The sequence below is a fragment of the Sus scrofa genome, chromosome 12, assembly GCF_000003025.6.
Source record: "Sus scrofa isolate TJ Tabasco breed Duroc chromosome 12, Sscrofa11.1, whole genome shotgun sequence".
NCBI lineage: Eukaryota > Metazoa > Chordata > Mammalia > Artiodactyla > Suidae > Sus > Sus scrofa.
Genome location: NC_010454.4, coordinates 60,548,727 through 60,571,366, shown reverse-complemented (window position 1 = coordinate 60,571,366; position 22,640 = coordinate 60,548,727). Strand labels below are relative to the sequence as shown.

The 22,640-nt window shown below is 65.8% G+C and overlaps 1 protein-coding gene across 1 annotated transcript in view; it reads left to right on the top strand.

Annotated features, from left to right (window-relative positions):
- The window catches only part of MYO15A (myosin XVA), a 49,144-nt gene that overhangs the window by 11,279 nt on the left and 15,225 nt on the right, over window positions 1–22,640 (top strand). Inside the window, exons 7-48 of the mRNA XM_021067996.1 lie at window positions 709–812; window positions 908–971; window positions 1,855–1,968; window positions 2,407–2,568; window positions 3,958–4,071; window positions 4,630–4,688; window positions 4,764–4,887; window positions 5,654–5,749; window positions 6,132–6,263; window positions 7,038–7,163; window positions 7,710–7,787; window positions 8,315–8,463; window positions 8,574–8,619; window positions 8,770–8,894; window positions 9,375–9,492; window positions 9,770–9,945; window positions 10,436–10,520; window positions 11,174–11,227; window positions 11,334–11,415; window positions 11,489–11,619; window positions 12,040–12,135; window positions 12,984–13,219; window positions 14,317–14,498; window positions 14,741–14,813; window positions 15,010–15,201; window positions 15,696–15,856; window positions 15,951–16,045; window positions 16,443–16,563; window positions 16,776–16,843; window positions 16,915–16,992; window positions 17,110–17,290; window positions 17,378–17,510; window positions 17,801–17,906; window positions 18,014–18,086; window positions 19,085–19,212; window positions 19,335–19,394; window positions 20,007–20,082; window positions 20,333–20,448; window positions 20,535–20,653; window positions 21,650–21,791; window positions 22,176–22,287; window positions 22,372–22,446. Of these exons, the coding sequence (XP_020923655.1) occupies window positions 709–812; window positions 908–971; window positions 1,855–1,968; window positions 2,407–2,568; window positions 3,958–4,071; window positions 4,630–4,688; window positions 4,764–4,887; window positions 5,654–5,749; window positions 6,132–6,263; window positions 7,038–7,163; window positions 7,710–7,787; window positions 8,315–8,463; window positions 8,574–8,619; window positions 8,770–8,894; window positions 9,375–9,492; window positions 9,770–9,945; window positions 10,436–10,520; window positions 11,174–11,227; window positions 11,334–11,415; window positions 11,489–11,619; window positions 12,040–12,135; window positions 12,984–13,219; window positions 14,317–14,498; window positions 14,741–14,813; window positions 15,010–15,201; window positions 15,696–15,856; window positions 15,951–16,045; window positions 16,443–16,563; window positions 16,776–16,843; window positions 16,915–16,992; window positions 17,110–17,290; window positions 17,378–17,510; window positions 17,801–17,906; window positions 18,014–18,086; window positions 19,085–19,212; window positions 19,335–19,394; window positions 20,007–20,082; window positions 20,333–20,448; window positions 20,535–20,653; window positions 21,650–21,791; window positions 22,176–22,287; window positions 22,372–22,446 (4,762 nt within the window). The remainder of the gene's footprint in view (window positions 1–708; window positions 813–907; window positions 972–1,854; window positions 1,969–2,406; window positions 2,569–3,957; window positions 4,072–4,629; window positions 4,689–4,763; window positions 4,888–5,653; window positions 5,750–6,131; window positions 6,264–7,037; window positions 7,164–7,709; window positions 7,788–8,314; window positions 8,464–8,573; window positions 8,620–8,769; window positions 8,895–9,374; window positions 9,493–9,769; window positions 9,946–10,435; window positions 10,521–11,173; window positions 11,228–11,333; window positions 11,416–11,488; window positions 11,620–12,039; window positions 12,136–12,983; window positions 13,220–14,316; window positions 14,499–14,740; window positions 14,814–15,009; window positions 15,202–15,695; window positions 15,857–15,950; window positions 16,046–16,442; window positions 16,564–16,775; window positions 16,844–16,914; window positions 16,993–17,109; window positions 17,291–17,377; window positions 17,511–17,800; window positions 17,907–18,013; window positions 18,087–19,084; window positions 19,213–19,334; window positions 19,395–20,006; window positions 20,083–20,332; window positions 20,449–20,534; window positions 20,654–21,649; window positions 21,792–22,175; window positions 22,288–22,371; window positions 22,447–22,640) is intronic.

Here is a 22,640-nt window from a genome sequence, read left to right as displayed (position 1 = left end):
CTGTGGGTCCCTGTGTGGGAGGCATGGCAGCACAGAACGAGGAGAGAGCTTGGCTTGGAGCCCGGGGCTGCGGAGGGAGAGCCCGGGGCCCCAGAGGCAGGCGTGCCTGGGGGTCAAGGGCATGGTTGGGACTGCGCACTGGGCAGAGCGGACCCAAGAAGGAGATGAGGCCCTGGAGCCCGAGTCGGGTGGGAGCCATGGGGGGCAGAGACCTGACGAGGGTGGCAGAGGAGCCCAGGGAGCAAGAAGGGGGCAGGAAGAGGACCCCCCCAGGCCCTTAGGCAGGTGGACCCAATAGACCCCATACCTGGGGCCATACTGCGGCCCAGGGCCTTGCCCTCAGCCGGCGTCTCTCCTGTCCACCGTGGGCCAGAGGGCTCAGCTGGTCCCTCTGTGGGTTGGGGCCCCTGGTGTCCTGCGGGGAGAGCTGTCCGGTCCTGCGGGTGACTGTTCTGTTCTGGCTTTTCTCTGCTCCTCCGTTCTGGCGGCTCCTGAAGATAAAGGTACTGAGAGCGCGTGTGTGGGTGTGCATGTGTGTGCGGTGCAGGAGGAGCAGCATGAGGGGGGCATTGGGGATGGGGAGGCCCTGAGGTTCTGAGGGAGCCAGCCTTCCGCACCAAGGGGAAGCCTCAGGGTGGCTGGGGGATGGGGGGGTCCCCCCCTGCTGCCGTGATCCCCACCGTCCCTGCATCTCCTTCTGGGGCCCAGATCCTGGAGGCCACACCTCTCCTGGAGTCGTTCGGCAATGCCAAAACCGTTAGGAACGACAACTCCAGCCGCTTTGGGAAGTTTGTGGAGATCTTTCTGGAAGGGTGAGTGACCATGGTGGAGCCCCCAAGGGCCCTGGGTGCCCTCCGTTCCCCGGGCGCAGCCCCTGCCCCGCTGAGTGCTCTCTCCACTCCCGCAGGGGCGCGATCTCTGGTGCCATAACCTCCCAGTACCTGCTGGAGAAATCCAGGATCGTGTTTCAGGTGGGCAGGCCCCCAGGTCCCCGAGTGTGGAGATGGGGTCGGTGGCGGCGGGGGTGTACACACCCTCCGAGTCTGCCGCCTGGCTGAATCCTCAGACAGTTCACGAGCATCGTGTGTGAGCTTGTGGCCCAGTCTCCTTCCCCTCCCCTCAGCGCCCGCAGCGGGTCCTTGTCCCTGAAGCACAGCAGGTGCGATCGTGCCCCAGGGCCTTTGCACGACTGTTCCTTCTGCCTGGAGCTCTCCTCCCCAGACACCCATGTGGCCAAACCCCTCGCCTCCTCTGAGTCTCCCCCGAAATGTCACCCGCTTGGGAAGCTGTCCTCCCCCCCAGAACTGCCGCCCCACCGCTGCTGTCTTTCCCACCAGCGCGCCTTTCAGCACCAGTGATTTGCTGGGGGTCTGTCTCCCAGCTGGCAGGTGGGCTCCACGAGGCCTCGGGCTTCTGTCTGGTTGTTCCCACTGTGCCCAAGGGCCTAGCCCAGGGCCTGGTGCGGTCTGTGCCCCCACCCAGGCTGGCCCTACGCTGCACATCTGGTCCCTGGACATGTGTGTGTGGGTGTGTGCAGCCGATATGCATGCGAGGCAGTCACCTTTCTCTTATTTCTCTAAACAAAACTAAGTCCTGCCTGGAGCCCTCCCCACTGTCACGCCAGGGCTCCACCCCACCCCGCCCCATCCGATCCCATCCCACTGCACCAGGGCTCCCCCCACCCCACCCCCCGCCGTGCCAGGGCCAGGCTGGAGCTCTCTTATCCCAGAGACGCCGGCTCAACTGAGGCCTGTGTGTGGACGTATTTATATCGTGGGCACACCTGGGCTTGTATGTGTGTCTGGGGCCACCGAGGTGGGCAGCTCCCCTCTGCACCCACCCCCAACTCCACAGGCCAAAAACGAGAGGAACTACCACATCTTCTACGAGCTGCTGGCGGGGCTGCCCGCCCAGCTTCGGCAGGCCTTCAGCCTGCAGGAGGCCGAGACCTACTACTACCTGAACCAGGTGAGTGCTGGCAGGTGTCTGAGGGCCCTGGCCTGTCCCTTGCTGTGCCGTGCCAGGTAGGCCGAGGGAGCCAGGTTGTGGCCTCCCCCTGGCCAGCGACGGTATGGAGATTTGGGAGCGTGAGTTTCATCATGGCAGAGGGCACAGATGTCTCTGGCGTCTGAAGCCAGGCTGTTGGGGGTGGGGGCCATCTGGTTCTTTGTTTTCCTGGAGCCCAGAGCAGAGCTAAGCAGCCTGGAGCTACTGCACTCCCCCCCCCACCCCCGTGCCTTGGTTTCATTATCTGTCAAACGGGGGCCTTGCAGTCCTGCTCTGCTGGGATGTGCGAAGCCTTCGGCTCCGGGCCTGGCGTGGGGCACCCGATCGCAGCCGCCCAGCGCTCAGGAGTGGAATAGGAGCTGAGAGCAGGGTCCCCGACCCCTCCCTGCCCTGGCCCAGGGGGGGAACTGTGAGATCCCGGGCAAGAGCGACGCGGACGACTTCCGCCGGCTGCGGGCTGCCATGGAGGTGCTGGGCTTCGGCGCCGAGGACCAGGACAGCATCTTCCGCATCCTGGCCTCCATCCTGCACCTGGGCAATGTCTACTTTGAGAAGTACGAGGTGAGAGGAGGCCCCGGCCCGCACGGCCCGGCTCCCTGGGGACGCAGGTGTCTTTCCCGCGGGGCTGGAGCACCACCAGGTCACAAGCAAAAGCACGGATCATTTGTGTTTATGCAGCTTCAGGGGCTTCGTCTTTTTCGTACGTTACGGAAACCAGCTCTTCGTCTCTGATGGCCATTGCCAATACATCTTCTGAGTTATTTACATTTTGAATTTGTTTACAGGTTTTTTGGTGTTCAGGGTTTTGGGGGGGGGGTGCCACACAGATTTTAAAAATTATTTTCAGGAGTTCTCCTTGTGGCTCAGCGGGTTACAAACCTGGCTAGTATCCATGAAGACTCGGGTTTGATCCCTGGCCTCTCTCGGAGGGACAGTGCTGGATCCTTAACTCACTGAGCCCCCGGGGAACACCTGCTAATGTTTTTTTAAAAACTCATCAACATTTTCTAGGAGTTCCTGTCATGGTCAGCTGTAATGAACCCAACTAGTATCCATGAGGATGCGGGTTCGATCCCTGGCCTTGCTCAGTGGGTCAAGGATCTGGTGTTGCCGTGAGCTGTGATGTAGGTTGCAGACACGGCTTGGGTCCTGCGTGGCTGTGACTGTGGTGTAGGCCGGAAGCTGTAGATCCAATTTGACTCCTAACCTGGGAACTTACATATGCCGCAGGTGCGGCCCTAAAAAGCAAAAATAATAATAAAGAAATAAGAACAGAAACATTTTTAAGTTTCTGGTTCATCAGGAAGTTATTCTAGCAAAGTAAAAGGTAGGAATCCTGTTTTTCTTTTTTCTTGAAAAGGTCATTCATTCTCTCAGCATGAGAAATACAAGTTTACCGCATCCTAAATTCCTGTGTGATTGTCTAATTCCAGACTTTTTTTTTTTTTTTTCCCAGCGCCTACAGCATGTGAAAGCTCCTGGGCCAGGGATTGAACCTGCACCACAGCAGCCACACAAGCCACCGCAGTGACTGACCATGCTGGATCCTTAACCTGGTGTGCCACAAGGGAACACCCAGATTTTTTTTTTTTTTTGGTCTTATTAGGGCTGCACCCACAGCGTATGGAAGTTCCCAGGCTAGGGGTCCAATCAGAGCCATAGCCGCCCGCCTACGCCAGAGCCACAGCAGCCTGGGATCTGAGCTGCGTCTGTGACCTACACCACAGTTCGTGGCAACGCCGGATCCTTAACCCACTGAGCAAGGCCAGGGATCGAACCCGCCACCTCATGGTTCCTAGTCGGATTCGTTAACCACTGCGCCACGACGGGAACCCCCCCCCCACTCTTCTATTTCAGAGTTTCCCTGACTCTTCTAGCTTGTTGATTTTTAACGCGAGTGTTACAGTCAGCCTACCTAGCTCGTAACACAGAGCTGTCGCCGTTTTGCAGACGGATGCGCAGGAGGTGGCCTCGGTGGTGAGCGCGCGGGAGATCCAGGCTGTGGCCGAGCTGCTTCAGGTGTCCCCCGAGGGCCTGCAGAAGGCCATCACCTTCAAAGTGACCGTGAGTCCCTGGGTGCCGGGTTCTGGCCAAGCCTCCTGCCAGCCCCCGGCCCCGGAAGCGCTGCCGTGTGCCTCTTCCTGTGTGGCCCTCCCTCCCCCACCCCCTTTCTGTCTCTCTCCTGCTCGGGCACAGAGGCGGGTGACCTCAGACCCCACGGGCGCGAGGTGCCCAGTCTCCAGCCTCCGCCCAGGTGGTCCCGCTGCCTGGAAAGCTCTTCCTTTTTTCATACCTGCTTGTCCTTCAAGAGCCAGCACAGGCGTCCTCTGCTCCAGGGAGGCGTCCCCGACCCCCGGCTGGGCCAGCACCTCCGGCAGCCCCCGCCCTTTCTCCTGTCCCAAGGCTGCTCTCACTGTGCCATGTCTGCGTGTGGCTCTGTCCCCCGCCACCAGCAAGCCGGGCAGGAGGGGTGACGAGGGTGTCCTGTTCTGCCCCAGGCTGACCCTGTGCCTGAGACCAGTCTCCCCAGCTCCCCTCCCCATACCCCCGCCCGCCGGCCCTCTGGGGACTTCCTAGAGGTGGGGGCCCTCCTGCTGTCACTCAGGGCCCCCGTCCCCCCAGGAGACGATGCGGGAGAAGATCTTCACCCCCCTGACCGTGGAGAGCGCCGTGGACGCAAGGTGAGGCCGCCGCCCGCTCGAGTCCCCGCCCCCCGCCCCCCGCACCGTGCCCACCCCGACACCGTCTCTGCCCAGGGATGCCATCGCCAAGGTCTTGTATGCGCTGCTGTTCGGCTGGCTCATCGCCAGGGTCAACGCGCTGGTGTCGCCACAGCAGGATGCGCTGTCCATCGCTGTCCTGGACATCTACGGCTTCGAGGTGGGGCTCGGGGCTCCCTCGGCGTCACCTCCCTTGTCTCCTGGCATCCCCTCTGCTCGCCCACAAGCGCCCACGGGGCCCCCAGGTGCCAGGCCGTGTGGGCAACATCAGGGACTCCAGAAAGGACCAGGCCCTGCCCTTGGGGAGCTTCCCAGAGGGACTGGGAGGGGTGGGGACGGATATTGACAAACGCACGTGGTCAGAGCTGACGGGCAGCCTGGCACTGGGTGAGCCCAGACAAGACTCCTAGCTGGGCAGGGAAAGGGAAGGCTTTCTGGACGGGGGGAGACGTCCTGAGCCTCCTCCCTAAGCGCTGGTGATGGCATCGGGGCCATGTGGGGCACGGGGGTGCTGGGAGCCATTGGCAGGGTCGGGGTGGTGCGCGGTGTGGAAACGAAGAGAAATGGGCAACCTCAGAGCAGCAGTGGGGGCTGAGGCTGCCAGCTGCTGTTCTAAGCGCTCTGCTTACTCATTCACTTAACCCTGCAACTGCCGCCCCCACTGTGCTCATCCCCATTTTGCAGATGGGGAAAGTGAGGCTCAGAGGGGTTGCCACGGCCACAGAGTTTGAGAGTGGCAGAGCGGCACTGGAGCCCAGGCAGTGGCCTTCAGCCGCTCCCTATGCCGCTCGCATTGGGACCGGGACCCTCAGGCTCTCGCCCGCCCGTGCGCAGCAGGGGCGCCGGCTGACGCTGCAGGGGGCAGGGAGGGCCCTGGGCCGGCACAGGTGGGCTGCCAGCCCAGCCTCGCCACCCACTCCCGGCAGGACCTGAGCTTCAACAGCTTCGAGCAGCTGTGCATCAACTACGCAAACGAGACCCTGCAGTATCTCTTCAACAAGATTGTGCTGCAGGAGGAGCAGGTGAGAGGCCGCCGCCCGCTCAGCCCGGCTCCCGTCCTGGGAAGCAGATGGGTTGTGCTGGTTCTTTAAGGGCAAGTCAGAGGTGGTCCACTGACCCAGTGGCAGGAGAGGCCTTCTGGGCTGCGGACCAGCACCTGTGACGCCCTGTGTTCTGGAAAAGCCCTCATGAGGCGGGGGGATCCTTCTCCCCTCTGCAGGGCTGTGCCGGGGTGGGGGGCAGGGCCCACAGAGGGCTCCTGGTGCCCTGCTGGGGTGTGAGCTCCCTGTGCTGGGAGCGTGCACGCAGCGGTGCCCCGAGCAGGCCCCTGGGGAGGGAGTCAGCCTGGGGGACGGGGCGGGAGGGGCCGGGCAGGGCGAGGAGGCCGAGGCCGGCTGCCCGCAGGAGGAGTACATCCGCGAACAGATCGACTGGCGGGAGATGGCCTTCGCCGACAACCAGCCCTGCATCAACCTCATCTCGCTGAAGCCCTACGGCGTCCTGCGTATCCTTGACGACCAGTGCTGCTTCCCCCAGGTGAGCCTGGTCCAGCTGAGCAGCATCCCTGCACCTCGCGTCCTCCTCAGGGCCAAGGCCGGCCTTCCTCTCCGCCCTGGCCCGGGGCTGGGGCTCAGGACACCCACCTGGGGTGATCAGGGCTGGATCAGGGCTCCCGAGGAGGGGCTGCACCCGCCCGGGAAGTCCCAGAAGGCTTCCTGGAAGAGGTGACCTTGGGGTTGGACCTCAGGTTCTGCCTGGAAAACACAGGGGTGGGATGGGTGCTCCGGGCTGTGGGACTTGAGAGGGTCTAAACAGCTGGTGGAGGGAGTTCCAGTCGTGGCTCAGTGGTTAACGAATCTGACGAGGAACCATGAGGTGGCGGGTTCAATCCGTGGCCTTGCTCAGTGGGTTAAGGATCCAGCGTTGCCGTGAGCTGTGGGGTAGGTCACCCACCTGGCTTGGATCCCGCATTGCTCTGGCCCTGGCATAGGCTGGTGGCTACAGCTCCAATTACACCCCTAGCCTGGGAACCTCCATATGCCGCGGGAAGCGGCCCTAGAAAAAGGCAAAAAATAAAATAAATTTAAAAAAATAAACAGCTGGCGGGGGAGGCAGCTGGGAGCTGGTCAGGCAGCCCACCTGCAGGGGTGCCCTTGGGCCGTCCCAGCCTGAGCAGTGGGCAGCCAGGGGAAGCTGGCACTTGTTCCTTCTCCACCGTGCTCCCTGGGGATCGGAAGGGCCGGAGGATTTGTCACTGGGCAGGGACGGTGCCCAGGCCCCTGCCCACCCACCGGCCCCGCCTGCCCCCAGGCCACAGACCACACGTTTCTGCAGAAGTGCCATTACCACCACGGCGCCAACCCGCTCTACTCCAAACCCAAGATGCCGCTGCCCGAGTTCACCATCAAGCACTACGCGGGCAAAGTCACCTACCAGGTGAGGCCCAGGGCAGCCCCTGCTGCGGGACGCACGCGCCCTTCCTGGTCCAGGCCCTGTGTGCGCCTCGGCCGCCTCTCCGGGAAAGGGGCGTGCGCGTGCGAAGGCCAGGCTGGGCGCATTTGATGGCGCCTGGCTCCCATCCGTCGCGACATCACTGTGGCCGTTGCCACCACTGTCACCTCAGGCACATTCCTGCCCTCAGGGGGGTCTCAGGCTGGGATTCTGAGCCTCCGTCCCCATCTGAGCCTCGTTTTCCTCGTCTGTGGAATGAGCGGGACGGAGTCCCCGTGCTCTCCGGAGGATGGGGTCCGAGGAGGGGATCCGCCACATGAAGCGGTGGCTAGTGCCCCCCCAGGAGCGAGAGGATGGGGGAGGAGGGAGGAACCGCAGTGGGGGAGGGTCCAGCCCCTCCCAGGACAGATGGGACCCAGAGCCTCTGCCCCACCGCAAAGAGGAGGGCGGGGAGCAGGCACGCGCCCCTGCCCCCCGCGCCCGGTCTGTCTCCCGGCCGGCCTGAGCCGCCCCGCCCCTCCTCCTCTGCAGGTGCACAAATTCCTGGACAAGAACCACGACCAGGTGCGCCAGGATGTGCTGGACCTGTTCGTACGCAGCCGGACTCGGGTGAGCAAGCCTCCCCTCGCCTCTCTGGATGCCCCCCAGGCCCTCTCCCACTCCTGGGGGCGGGAGGTACCGTGGCCGCGCTGCCTCCGACTCGCCCCAGCCCATCCCCCCCGAGCGGTTCTCCACCCTCCCCGGGGCCTCCACGTCCCCCTCTGCGCAACGGGCCACCTCCCCCTGCCCAGCTCGATGCCCGAGGCTAAGCCAGGTGCGTAACAGGCCCCCTGGGGCCAGGCACCGAGTCAGCCTGAAGGAAAGCAGCCCAGCCGTGGGCGGGCCTCCTGGAAAGTGCTGAGCTCCCCGACCTGAGGGGCGTGCCAGCCAGGAGCACACACGCGGGGCCCGCAGAGAGGGCGGGGTCCGGTGGGCCACTCCGCTGCCCCCTCTGGTCCAGAGACTGACCGCTTCCATTCCTTCCCTTTTCCCCCATCCGGCTCGCTCCTCGTTTCTGTCTCTGGGCCCCCCGCCCTCCCGTCTCCTGTGTCTGGACGCGTTGCCCGCTGCCCCGGCCTGCTGCTGCCCCTGCCCAGGTGGTGGCACACCTCTTCTCCAGCCACGCCCTGCAGGCCGCCCCTCAGCGCCTGGGCAAGAGCAGCTCTGTCACCCGGCTCTACAAGGCACACACCGTGGCCGCCAAGTTCCAGCAGTCGCTCCTGGATCTGGTGGAGAAGATGGAGAGGTGGGCATGGCAGCGCGTGGGCCCCGTCTCCGCTCGGGCCCCCCTCGGGCCCTCAGCGGCAAGCGCCCGCTTCTCTGGGGCCTCACACTGCCCTCCTCTCCGCGGACCAGGTGCAACCCCTTGTTTGTGAGGTGCCTGAAGCCCAACCACAAGAAGGTACGTGACGGCTCAGGTCCCTAGAAGCAGCGCATTCTCTCCCCGTGTGCTGTGTGACCTTGGGCGAGTGGCTTTGCCTCTCTGGACCCCCATCGGCCCTGCCCACTGTTGGGGCCCGTGGGCAGGCTCCCTCTCTGGGCCCGCCCCCAGGAGCCGGGCCTCTTCGAGCCAGACGTGGTGATGGCACAGCTACGCTATTCGGGGGTGCTGGACACCGTGCGCATCCGCAAGGAGGGCTTTCCGGTGCGGCTGCCCTTCCAGGCGTTCATCGACAGGTACCTCTGGGGTCCCTGAGCTCCGCAGACCCTTGCCCACCCCCACGATGCCAGGAAGACACGACCCAGGCGAACGGGGCTTGCCATGCACAGTGGCTGAGGTTGTGCGCTACACTCGACCACCACGTGCTGGCCGTGGGACGGCAGATGTGTCCACTGCTATGCACAGTAGATATTGTACATAAAATTGTTCCTAGTTTTATTATTCGGGTGTTGATTCCAAAGTAATTTCAGTGGTCATCATGGGAGGCCTCCAGCAGGTGGCGGTAAAGCGTCATGTTTTACTGAAACCATGTATTTTGCGTTTTCTGGCCCCAGAGGTTGGGCTTGAGCATAGTGGCCTTTTCTGTTTAGAAGACACAGAGCAGAGACACTGCTAGGACCCGGGCCCCCTGGAGACGGGGGTTGAGGGGGTGACCCCAAGGTCTTGCGGGCAACTGAGTGGGCCCCCTAGCCCCCCACTGGGTTTGGGCCCTGCAGGTACCGCTGTCTGGTGGCTCTCCAGCACAACCTGCCGGCCAGCGGGGACACGTGTGTGTCGGTGCTGAACCGTCTGTGCACAGTCGTGCCAAGTATGTACCGCGTCGGTGTCAGCAAGGTGAGTCCCGCCCACGCTGGCCCTGGACCCCCGGCGGAAGGCTCCTGTCCCAGAGGCCACCCATGGAGCTGGAAAATGGGCACTGACCCCACCTCCAGACCTTTGCCCAGGCTGTTCCCACTGCCCTGTTCACCGTCAGGCCTCCCACCTCTGCAAAACCAGCCCTCCTCCACCAGCTCCAGGGGCTGCCGTGTCCTGGCTCCGGGGACGGCGGAGAGGGAGGGGCCCGGGTCAGTCACCTGCCTTCCCGGCCTCGGCCCTTGCCTCCTGTCCTCAGCTCTTCCTTAAGGAACACCTCCACCAGCTGCTGGAGAGCATGCGGGGGTATGTCCTGGACCTGGCGGCCCTCACGCTGCAGCGCTGCCTCCGCGGCTTCTTCGTGCAGCGGCGTTTCCGCTCCCTGCGCCGCAAGATCATCCTGCTGCAAAGCCGGGCCCGCGGCTACCTGGCCAGGTGTGGCCTGGAGAGGGCAGGACTCCTTGGAGTCCCACGGCTAGGTTCAGGGGAGGCCAGGCCTGAACTTGGGTAGGGAGCTCCCTGTGCCTAGGGGCATGCAAGCTGAGAGCGGGGGTGGGGGGCCTCTGCAGGAAGGAAGATCCGATTCTGTGTTTTGGACGTCCTCCGCTCCCCTCCTTGGCGCTTGCGACGGGTGGCAGGGAGACCCTCCAGCCAAAGGGGCCCCACCCTGCATCTGCCATACCTACAACCTGATGGACGGTACGCGGTCCAGGCGGTTTCATCCCAGCCCTGCCACTCAGTTTGCTGTGTGACCTTGGCCCAGTCACTGCCCTCTCTGAGCTCGTTTCCTTTAGCGCGAGGGGCCCCAGAGTGAGGTGTGGGTACCGACACCCAGCAAGGCAGGTGTGGGCGTCTCTGTCCCTTGGTCTCCCATGACCCCCTCCCCCGCAAGCCCCTGCCACCTCCCTCCTTCCTCCCCACCCAGGCAGCGGTATCAGCAGATGAGGCGGCGTCTGGTGAAGTTCCGGGCCCTGGTGCACGCGTACTCGAGCCACCGGCGTCACCTGAAGGTGCAGGCCCGCCCCAGCCCTTCTCCCGGGAGCCAGGCCTGCCCCGTCTGGGTCCAGGGGCACCAGGGGTGGGGAGGGGCACTTAGCCCTCAGGAGGAGACTGTTGGCCTTGGGTTCGAGTCCCTGCTGGCCACTCCCCAGCTGTGTGAGCTTGGCCCTCTGTAGCGTAAAGGGTGAACGCGAGGCCCCACGGGAAGGGCGTGGGTTCGCAGCAGGGGCTTCAGTAACTGGGCCCGAGTAGGACTAGGGGGCCTGAGCAGCCCGGGTACGGTTTTGCTCTCCCCTTGGTGCCCGTCGTGGCCCGTTGTCACATAACTGGCCACCAGAAAGAAAGCCATAACCCGGAGCCTGGAGGAGCTGCGGACCTTTTTGGAGGTTTTGTGGGGCCACAGAAGGGGCCGTCAGGAAGCTCGCTGCTACGCCCCCAGGGTCACCCCTCCGCCCTTTGCCTCCTGCTGTCTTCCCCCCGCCCCTATTTCTCTGGCCGCCCCTCTGGCTCCCCGACCTGTGAGGTGGGGCGGTCACCTCCAGGCCACAGGCCAGCTGCCCCTGGCTCCTCCCGCCGCCGTGCTCGGCAAGGCCCGTCCCACCTGGGGCTGCCGTCGCCTCTGCCCGCCGCGCCCCACCCGCCTTGACCGTCTGCCTCCCCGCAGCTGAGAGCTGAGCGGAGGCTCCGGGTGGAGGAGGCGCGGCTACGGGAGCAGGAGGTGGGTGCGGGGGTCTGGGTGGCCGCAAGGGACGGCAGGGGTGGGGGGGAGGCCAGCAGGTGGGGCTATGGCAGGCCCGCCTGCTCACCGCATGCTGTCCCCCCAGGAGCTGAGCAAGCGGCAGGTGGTGGCCGTGGGGCACCTGGAGGTCCCTGCAGAGCTGGCTGGGCTCCTGCGAGCAGTAGCAGGTGCGCGAGCCTGGACGGGGAGGTGCGGGCAGGGGGGCGGGGCCAGGCCCCTCATGGCCTCCTCCACCCACAGGCCTCAGGACGGCCCAGGTGCCCCGGGTGGCCCCCGTGCGGACTCCCCGGCTTCAGGCTGAGCCCCGGGTCACGCTGCCCTTGGATATCAACAGCTACCCCATGGCCAACTTCGTCCGGTGCCACTTCAAGGTAAGGTCTGCATGGGCCCCGGGACCCTGGCCGGTGGGCACTGACCAGTGAGAGTGGCCACTGTCCTGGGCTTGGAGTGGGCCCTGGCCATGCCTCGTGGCATCAGCTGCGAGCTCTTTGTTGCTGGATCATGAGGTGCTGGGGGCTCCAGGGGCCTGCGTGGCGGGGGAGGCCCTGGTGCCTTGGAAGTGGCTGTTTGCGGTTCGGGCTGGAGACAGCCCAGCTGTTCCCAGCATCCTTCCTGCTCTGACTTCCTGCCTCCAGACCTGGCTGCTGTCTGCCTCTCTCCGAGCCTGTTTCCCCGTCTTCGTGTTGGGGGCCTTGTTTCCCGGACTCTTGTGCCCACCTGACCCAGAGTGGTGGGTCCAGAGGGCCCCTCAGGCCTGGCTCTGTCCCCATATACCCGCCTTGTGCCCCCAGGAACCTGCCTTTGGGATGCTCGCAGCGCCCCTGAGGGCGCCTCTCACGCGGCTGCCAGCGGAGTACCACGCAGAGGCCGTGGGCATCTTCAAGCTGGTATGACCGCCCAGCCTGCCTTCCCCCCAGTTCACAGCCCCTGGCCCTGCAGCCAGACGACGAGCCCGCCCAGCCCACACCTGCCCAGCCCTGGCCTCTGGACCCTCCACCAGCCCCAGTCATGAGCCAGCCTCTTCCTTGGACGAGAGTCTTCCGTGGGGCCTGGGGACGGGGGCCTCTCTTCTCCCGGCCACCTTCCTGGCATAAAGGCTGCCTCTGAGCCTCCCTGGAGCTTCAAGGGCACCTAGGGGAGAGCCAGGCCCTCCCCTGCAGGACGTCCCCGCCTGAAAGGGGAGGCCGAGCGGACCTGACTAGTGACTCCCACAAGGACAGAGGGAGGCACTGAAGTTGGGGAGTCCAGGCAGGGCCCCTAAGCCCGCCCTGAGAGGGGTCAGGAGGGCTTCCCGCAGGAGAGGGCATTTGAGCTGGAGGGGAAGGGGGTGTCCGGGGCTCCAGAGAGAAGAGGTGGTCAGAACAGAGGCCCGGGAGGCTCAGGAGAGCAAGGGCCAGAGCACCACGGCAGACCCAGGGCTCGGGTTTCATCCAGGGGCCAGGGGGCCAAGGAAGCTGCTCCCTGTGCAGGGAGTGGCCGGATGTGCATGTTCGAAAGAGCCTCTGGGCCAGGATGGAGCCGGAGGCCGGGGGCCTGCTGGAGGCCAGGGGTCCGGAGTGGCTGTGTGGGAGCCATAGAGGGTCTATGAAGGGACAGCAGACTTTTCCCAGAGGCCCTGGCTATTAGATCGTAACACGGGGGCTTTTATACAGGCAGGGGGACGTGGGAAGGAAGTGGGTGGGGACCTGGCGGGAACGGCCCTCCCAGAGGCCCAGCAGAGTCCCTCTGCGGCCAGATCCTGCGCTTCATGGGCGACCCGCAGCTGCACGGGGCCCGGGACCACACCTTCGGCAGCTACATTGTTCAGAAAGGGCTGGCGACACCCGAGCTGCGGGACGAGATCCTGGCACAGCTGGCCAACCAGGTGTGGCGCAACCCCAGCGCCCACAATGCCGAGCGGGGCTGGCTCCTGCTGGCCGCCTGTCTCGGCAGCTTCGCCCCTTCCTCGCGCCTCAGCAAGTACCTGCTCAAGTGAGTGGGACCCGGTGGGCTGGGCGGACTCTGTGCTCGGAGGCCCCAGGGCTTCACCGCGGGGGTGGGAGTCTGGCGAGCCTGGGTCAAGGGGCTGGTGAGGTGTGTAGCCGGGGACAGTCTGTGTTCAAATCCCAGCTCAACCTCCTGGGAGCTGTGTGACTTGGGCAAGTTCTGTAGCCTTTCTGAACCCGTTTCCTCACCCCTCAAACGGGGTCGTCAGGCTGTATGAGGGTTCATGTGCTAACACGTGTGACGTGCTGAGAACAGCAGACGGGTGGCCGGCGCTCTGGCAAGCGTAGCCACCATCTCCGTCCTGTTACCGTAAGATGACGATGGCGGTGAACGTGGGGTCACCTGCGGCGAGACAAGGGTGATTTGCAAGGGGAGGCGCTCAGACAGGCCTTGGGTGCGAATCCTAGCTCAGCCGCTGTGTGGCCTGGGGCAGGTGCCTGCCCCTCTCTGAGCCTCTTTCCTGACCTGCACGTCAGGGATGGTAATAGGACTCACCTCACGGGGAGGCTGTGAGCTCCCCACAGGCCGCGTGCAGCAGGTGCAGCTCCTTGGCAGTCCTGTGAGTCTGCCAGTGGGGGGAACACTCCCTGACTGTGGGCGACCCTCCCATAGCTGCTGGGGGTCTGCTGCCCTGGCCGGGCCCCCAGCAGCTGGGAGGGGGCAGGGAGCCAGGCTGGCTGGTCATGGGTCAGGATGAACCCTCATAGCCATCTCTGTGGGGCCGAGAAGTTGGAGGCAGCTCAGAGAGGACCAGTGCCCCCCCAGGGTTGCCTGGTGACAGGACAGGGGCACGGTGCCCCCGGGCCAGGCCTTTGCCCACACCTGCTGCAGGCTGCACCCTGGCTGTGAGGTTCTGCTCCAAGAAGCATTAGTGGGCCAGCCTGGACCCTCTGCTGGCCCGAGACCCTCTGGGCTGCCCGGACCCTCCCAGCTTGGCCCTGGAGCTCCAGGCTGCTGATTGTTTTCAGCCCAACCTCAGAGCTCCCGCTGGGCTGGCCTGGGCCTCCCGGACTAGCCTAGGTCTCCCCCACGCTGGCCAGCCTCAGCCCCCCTTCATCCTGGCGCCAATCCCTCCCCGCCAGGTTCGTGTCTGACCACGGGCAGAACGGTTTCCAGGCCGTGTGTCAACATCGCCTCATGCAGGCCATGGGCCAGGCCCGACAGCAGGGCTCCGCGGCCGCCCGCACCTTCCCTCCGACCCAGCTGGAGTGGACAGCAGCCCGGGAGCGGGCCGGGATGGCGCTGGATGTGGGCTGCTTCAACGGTGAGCTGCCCTCTCCCGGCCTCGGGCTGCTGGAGTCGGCAGGTTCCAGTAGCCGGGGACTAGGAGAAGTGGGGCAGGGGGCGTTCTGAAGCTGGGGAGGGCCTGCTGGGGGTCGCCCTGCGAGCTTGGCGTGTGGCTGTGGGAGCTGGACCTGGGGGGGAGCAGTCAGTGTCCAAGTTCAGGGTCCAGGCCGAGAGTGGGGGGGACGCTCCAGCCTGAGCCCCGCCCCTGCCGCCGCCCAGGTGACCAGTTTTCCTGCCCGGTGCACCCTTGGAGCACGGGGGAGGAGGTGGCTGCGGACATTCTGAAGCACAGGTTGGCTCCTGGAGTGCCCTGCCCGGCGCGCCCCTGTCCACCCGGAGGAGGGAGGGAGGGGCGGGAGGCCGGGTCCCCCAGCGCCCGCATGGTCCACGCCGCTCATGCGTGGTGTCTGGCTCCCATCCCAGGGTCGCCCCAGGCGGTCTCTCTTGGCTCTGTGCCTCATTCCCACCCCTCCACGTGCTGTCCCCAGGGGGCTGGCCGACGGCTGGCGGGGCTGGACAGTGGCCCTGAAGAACGGGGTCCAGTGGGCAGAGCTGGCCGGCCACGACTACGTGCTGGACCTGGTGTCGGACCTCGAGCTGCTCCGGGACTTCCCGCGACAGAAGGCCTACTTCATCGTGGGCACAGAGGGGCCGGTGGCCGGCAGGGCAGGCCCCAGAGCGTAGGTGCCGCCCGGCCTGAGGCAGAGGCCCCTCCCGGCCCGAGGCCCATCCCACGTGCTGGGGGGCTGCACGCTAAACTTACGCTTCCGGTTCTCATGGACGGGCTCCCCGAAGGATCCTGCCTTTATTTTTTTAATTTTTTTTGTCTTTTTGCTATTTCTTGGGCCGCTCCCGCGGCATATGGAGGTTCCCAGGCTAGGGGTCCAGTCAGAGCTGTAGCCCCCACTGGCCTACGCCAGAGCCACAGCAACGCGGGATCCGAGCCGCGTCTGCAACCTACACCACAGCTCACGGCAACGCCGGATCGTCAACCCACTGAGCAAGGCCAGGGACCGAACCCGCAACCTCATGGTTCCTAGTGGGATTCGTTAACCACTGCGCCACGATGGGAACTCCGGATCCTGCCTTTAAAGGGAGAGGGCGCCACCTCCAGGCTTCTGGGAGGGCCGTGGGTCTCTGGGGGTCAACCGCTCGGCGCTCTCTGCCCCCACAGGGTATTTGGGAACAGCTGGGACTCAGACGAGGACACACCCGCTCGGCCCCAGCCCCAAGGTCACGTGCCCGTCGTGCCTGACTCTGACGGCTACTGCAGCCACGATGAGGACGGTACAGATGGGGAGGCAGAGGCCCAGAGAGGGACAGCGACACGCCAAGGTCAACCGCAGTGGCCGCTGTCTGGTGGGAGGGGGCCTGGGGGTGGTGGTCAGCGGGAGGAAAGGACTTGAGCTCTGTGTCCCTGCCTGTCCAGACTTGGGCAGCCTTGGAGAGCTGGCTGGGCCCCGCCAGGGACTGGACTGCTACCTGGACAGCCTCTTTGACCCCGTGCTGTCCTGCGGAGACGCGGTAGGGGTACATCGGGGCATGTGCATGCTGGGCCACACGCGGGGGTGGGGGGACACAGGAGCCACTCACAGCCAGGTGGCATGTCCCATCTGGGTCACCCTTGCTCACTCCGGAAACTCCTGGGAGCAACTCCCCAGGTGTGACACGCAGTCCTGAGGGGGGCACGGCCCCCGTGAGCTTCTGTTTACACCTCTGGGGGGCGGGGGCTGAGGCTCGTGAGGGTGCAGGGGACAACTGGGTGCCATGTGGCAGAGTCAGGGCACTCATCAGACGCTGGCCCGTGGGAGGCCCCGGGACGGGGGCAGTGGCGGTGTCAGGTGCCCGTTGCCTTGGAGCCTGGGGAGCTTGGGAGTACAGCCTTGAGGAGGTCACTCACTTGAGCCACCTGCTGCCCCAGGACCTGGAGAAGCCAATAGCCATTGCCTGCCGCATGAAAGGGGGAGGCCAGCCGGGCAGAGGTGGCGGAAACAGCGCCGAAGGTGCCCCCGGGAGACGTCCAGAGCCAGAGCCAAAGCCAAGTCAGTGGCGGCCCTGGTCGGGTCCGGGGTTGGGCAAGGTGGGGTCCCATGGTTCTCGGGGCTCCTTTGGACCTAGGACAGAGCAGCTGCAGGTGTGGGGGGGTGGCGCCGGTGGGGACACGGTAGGGTGTCCTCACCCCCATCTCCTGCGCCTGTGGATCGGCGCCTCCTGACGTGCCCCCCCCCCCGCCTCCCCGCCTCCCCTGCTCCAGTTCCAGGCCTGGATGCCTCCACGTTGGCTCTGCAGCAAGCCTTCATCCACAAGCAGGCGATGCTGCTGGTGAGTCTGGACGGGCCGCGGCAGGGGAGCCTGGGCAGGCCTGCCTGGTCACTGCCACCACCTCTCCCCAGGCCCGCGAGATGACCCTGCAGGCCATGGCGCTCCAGCAGCAGCCCCTGAGTCCCGCCCCCAGGCCCCTGCCCCCAGAGGTGAGCCAGCCCCCAGGGCACCCCTGTGCCTCTCCGAGCCCCTCCTGACGACACAGTGTCCCTGAGAGCAGCCTGACGGGTCCTGGGAAGCCCGCCTCACACCCCTGCTCTCCACAGAAACCCCTAGCGCCAGAGGCTCTGCCGAAGTTCGTAGGCAGCGGACCCCCGGCCAAGCCCGTGCTCCTGCGCTGCGCTCCAAAGCCCTTGGCCCCTGCCCCTCCGGCCAAGGCCCTGAGGCCCCCGACCAAGCCCGTGGCTGCCCCCGTTCTAGCGCAGGGCTGGGCTTCTCCAGAAACCAGTGAGTGCCCCATCCCAGCCGGGGGCTTCCCAGGCCAGGACTGGGAGTGTGGTCTCACCCTGGCCCCCGCCCGCCCGCCTGCCACAGCCTCGCGCTGCCCGGAGCCGGCCCGGTCCTCCACGCTCAACTCGGAGCGCTTCCCGCAGCCCACGCAGCAGATCAAAGACATCGTCAGGCAGTACCAGCAGCCGCCCCGGGGAGCCCGGCCCGAGGCCCTCAGGTCAGCCGCCCTGCACACGCGGCCTCCTGGCGGGCCTGCGCACCCCGGTGTGCCGTCTGCTGGCCTGGCGGATGCCCGCCCCCAGCCCCCTTTAGGGAGGGAGTCTGTGCACACAGCTGGTCCAGAGGAGCCTTCGGGCACAGGGGGACCCAGACCGCCCTCTGAGTGGTGCTGTGACCCCGCGCCCGCGTCTGCTCCTCTCTGGGCTCTCGCGATGGGGGTGGAGGAGGAAGTTCCCTGTGGTGGGCGTCTGTGCTTGGGAAGAGGAGACTCAGTGTCCAGCCCACCAGGAAGGACGGCGGGAGAGTGTTCGTGAAGCGGCCCGACCCCCACGAGGAGGCCCTGATGATACTGCAGGGTCAGATGAGTCACCCGGCAGCAGCGCCTGGCACGCAGGTGAGGGGCGGGGTCTGGCTGGGCCAGGGCGGGACAGAAGCAAAGCGGGGGCCCCGGGGAGCCTCAGGAGCCAGCGGCCCCTGAGCACTCTCTTTGGGGCGGGACAGGTCCCCAGAGAGGCCGTGGCCCTGGTGAAGCCAGTGACCAGCACGGTGAGGCCGTCCATGGGGCCCACGCCAGGTGAGGGCCAGGTGGGGGCGGGGACGGGAGGGCAGGTGTGCACGTGTCCGAGCACGCGTGTGTGAGCGCAGCTGACTCTCGGTCTGTGTGAGGGTGGCGTGTGTGTGGCCACATCTCTGGGGTCTCGTGGACCTCTGCGTAGATCTTTGCATGATTGTATCAGCACTGATTTCGGGCCAGGCCCAGCCTGGCTTCACCACACCCTCCTAAGACCCTTCAACGCAGCATCATTTGTGCCTATAGACATTACAGATGGGAAGACAGGCACAGAGAGGTGAAGTGACTTACCCAAGATCACACAGCTCAAGAGCACTGGACCAGGGAAACAAGCCCAGGCCTTCTGGCCTCACGCTTGGAGCCCCAGCCTCTACGTTCCCCACCCCCCAGAGGGAGCCCCAGTGATCTTAACAGATAAATAGCTCACGTGATGCCCTGCCGCAAGGCTCTAGGGGCTCCTGGCACAAACTCCGGGCTCCCTACTGTGGCCCCCGTGACATGGCCTGATCCGTCCACGTCCCCAGCCTTGTCTCCTCCTGTGTCCCCCCCCCAACTCTGCTCCTCGCCTGCCCAGAGCCCAAGCTCACGCCTGCCTCAGGGCCTTTGCCTTGGCTGTTCCCTCTGCCTAGAATGCTCTTCCTGTAAGATCTTTCTCATCATTCACGTCGCAAATGTCACCTCCACAGAGAGGTCTGCCCGCCACCCAGACTGAAGCCCCCGAGACGTTCCTAAGTCACCCAGTTTTCTTTACCGCAGCCCCCAGCACTGAGAGCTCCGTCTTCTCTGAACTGCCTGTTCCTCCCACACCTGCCAGGGTCTCTGCTCTGGGCGGCGCCTTGTCTCCCCAGCCCCGGGCTCGGGCTGCGCACGCGAGGCTCGGGGTGGGATGAAGGGCTGGGCTGTGTGAGTGTGCACGTGTGCCCGCGTGAGCAGGTGTGTCTACACCAGGGGTGAGGAGGCCCGCTCCCCCAGCCTGCTCCCGCCTCCACCTGCGTCCCTAGCGCTGCCCTCACGGTCGCTGGAGCCGGAGCTGGCCGAGGACCCCGTGCAGACCCAGCTGCACCGCCTGCTTAACCCCGACTTCTACGGCTACCAGGACGCCCCCTGGCGGATCTTCCTGCGGAAGGAGGTGCGGGGGGCGGGGGCAGAGGGCCCCAGGGGGCCGGGCAGGGCTGAGCCAGGGTCGGGGTGAGGGGGGCTGTGGGTGGGGCGGCGCCTCCAGAAGGCCCTGGCTGAGCTCTGCCCCCACAGGTGTTCTACCCCAAGGACAGCTACAGCCACCCTGTGCAGCTGGACCTCCTGTTCCGCCAGGTGAGGGTCTCAGGCCGTGGGCGCAGAGGCCGTCCAGCTGCAGCTCCTGCACTGCACCCTCGGGTCGGGGACCTCGACCACATGAGGAGGGGGGCTGTTCTGCTGTGGCCTCACCGAGGACAGGGTCGGGGGGCCATAGCAGGTCTGAGCTGGACAAGGCCCAGGGGTTCACCCTGAGCCCCATCTAATAGAGAGGAAACCCAGGCCGGGGAGGGCGGAGGTGAGGAGGCAGAGGGCCCTTGTGAGGGAGGCCTGATTTGCACCCATGACTCACCCTGCACGGAGGGGCCCCCGGAGGAGTTCCCGCCGCGGCACCGCGGTAGCGAATCTGACGAGTATTCCTGCGGCTGTGAGTTCCATCCCTGGCCTCGCGCAGGGGCTTAAGGATCTGGTGTTGCCATGAGCTGTGGTGTGGGTCACAGATGCGGCTCAGATCCCACATTGCTGTGGCTGTGGTGCAGGCCGGCAGCTGGAGCCCGGAATTGAGCCCTAGCCTATGCCGCGGGTGCAAAGACAAAAAGAGCCAACCCCGTTCCCGGTCCCCCTGGAACAGTCCAGCCTGGGCTCCCAGTGGGGGTGTCCCCGGCTGCCCACAGCGCACTCGCCCCGCAGGTCCTGCATGACACGCTCTCCGAGGCCTGCCTGCGCATCTCCGAGGAGGAGAGGCTCCAGATGAAAGCCCTGTTTGGTACCACGGGGTTGGGGGGCGGGGAGGGAGGGGCAGCCAGCCGGGGCCCCCGGCCTGCCCTCGGCCTCTGCGATGGGCTCTGTCTGACGGGCTGTGACTCCCGCCAGCCTGTGTTTGGACGTCGGTCTCCCAGCATTGGGCACGGGGGACAGGACGGTGCAATGGCTCTGTGTGGAGGGTCGCCTCCCTCCCTGCAGTGCGGGAGGGCAGGGGGCCGGGAGAGGGTCCTGACCCGACCTGCGTGCCTTAGCCCAGAACCAGCTGGACACACAGCGGCCCCTGGTGACGGAGAGCGTGAAGCGGGCCGTGGTCAGCACCGCACGCGACAGCTGGGAGGTCTACTTCTCCCGCCTCTTCCCGGCCACGGTGCGGGCCCCTCCCGCCCCCTGCCCACCCGGGGCTCGAGGGGTGGGGCTGGGGGGGGCCTCACCTGCCCCTTTTCCCCTCCCCAGGGCAGCGTGGGCACCGGGGTGCAGATCCTGGCTGTGTCCCACACGGGTATCAAGCTTCTCCGGATGGCCAAGGGCAGCCGCGAGGCCGGCGGGCAGCTGCGGGTCCTTCGCTCCTACAGGTGCGTGGCAGCGGGCGGGAACGGGGCGGCCGGACGCTGGGCTCGGCTGGGCGCCAGGCTTTCCTCGCCGACTCTTTTCACAGCCGATGACTGAGCCCAGTCGGCCCTCGTACCCGCAGGCCCCACGCCCACGGGATCTCCCCACCCTGGATGGAAGATGTTCAGAAAAACATTCCAGAAAGTTCCAAAAAGCAAAACTTGAATTTGCCCCTCACTGGCAATTAGTCGCACAGCGTCCACGTTGGTTTTGTAACTATTCACGTCGCGTTTACGTTGGATTAGATATAAATCATCCAGAGATTTCAAGCATGCGGGGCATGCGTGGAGCACATATGCAGATACCAGGCCTTTTACTCAAGGGACTCGAGCCCCGTGGACTCTGATGCCCTCTAAGGGCCACGGAAACAGTCCCTGCGGCTACAGAGGCACGCCTGCACCTGCCAAGCCCTCTCACCAAGCCCGCCTTAGAGATGGGGGGACAAGCTCAGAGAGAGACCTTACCTGTCTGGGGTCACACAGCCAGGAGGCGGAGCGCCTGGAGCCCCCTCCCCCTCCCCCACTCCGGGGGCCCTGCCCCCACCAGGCTCCCTGAGCCGCGGGGTCGACTGCTGGGGCAGCCAAGTTCAGCTGCAGTTCAGAATCGGGGTGGGGGGGGATGTCTCAGCTGAGACCTTCCTGAGTTCCCAGACCCCTCCCTGCCAGCGGCTCATGTGTCCTAGGTAAAGAGCAGGGCACAGGGCCTTGCCTGCCGGCCAGGTGAGACCTCCTTCTTGCTTTGAAAGATGGAGCGTTTGCTCAGTGGGTGAGAGGTGTGTGTCGGTGGAACCTGGGAGGTCCATCAACAGTCGTAAAAATAAATCGAAGGCCGAGTCGGGGGGCGGGGGGCCCGTCGTGGGCTCCCAGGGGGCCGCAGGCCGGCGGGGAGGGGCCCGCTGGGCGGCGGAGGGCCACCCCGGCCGCTGGGTCCTGCCCTCATGCCCCCTGGCCATCCCCCAGCTTCGCGGACATCCTGTTTGTGGCCATTCCCTCCCAGAACATGCTGGAGTTCAACCTGGCCAGCGAGAAGCTCATCCTCTTCTCCGCCCGAGCTCACCAGGTCAAGACGCTGGTGGACGACTTCATCCTGGAGCTGAAGAAGGTCAGGGCCCGCCCACGGAGGCCCACAGCAGGGCTCCCGCACCCGCACCCGGCATGTGCCGGCCAGGCCCGCCTGGGGGGCGCGAGGCCCGTGTGTGGCAGTGGTTGGGCCCAGGCTGTGCCGCCTCGCCCCCCACTCCTGCAGGATCCTCCACGGAGGCCTCTGGGCACCTCCTGCAGGGGCCACGCTGCCCACCGCAGTGGCCGTCCGGCCCCACGCTCCCCCAGGCCCAGCACCCGGCCCCTGTGCGGAGGCTTTGGTGGCCGGTGGAGGGGCCAGGCCTGTGCTCTGCTGTCCCCTCACACTGTCCCCCTCCTGGGGCGGGCAGCCCTGGCTCTGGCGGGGGATGGGCCGGCAGCCCTCAGCCGGCCTCTGCTGACCCAGGACTCGGACTTCGTGGTGGCTGTGAGGAACTTCCTGCCCGAGGACCCGGCACTGCTGTCTTTCCACAAGGGTGACATCATCCACCTGCAGCCCCTAGAGCCCCCCCGAGCGGGTCAGTGCCCCGGGGAGGGGTGGGCCCGGCGGGGGAGGTGGGGCAGGGGCCTCCCGGCGGGGCTGACACGAGCCCCCCCCGCAGGCTACAGCGCCGGCTGCGTGGTGGGCAAGAAGGTCGTGTACCTGGAGGAGCTGCGGCGCCGAGGCCCTGACTTCGGTGGGCACCCCGGGACCCTCATCCAGCTGCCAGAGTGGGGACCCCACACGGAGCAGCTCCAGTGCCAGGAAGGGTCCGGCCTGGCTGCAGCCCAGCCCCCTGCCTGCATATCGGGCTGCAGGGTTTCTCTGGACAGCAGGGTCCCCCTGTTTGTGGCCCAAAGGTCCCCACGTGTGGCGCCCTTCTCAGCGCCG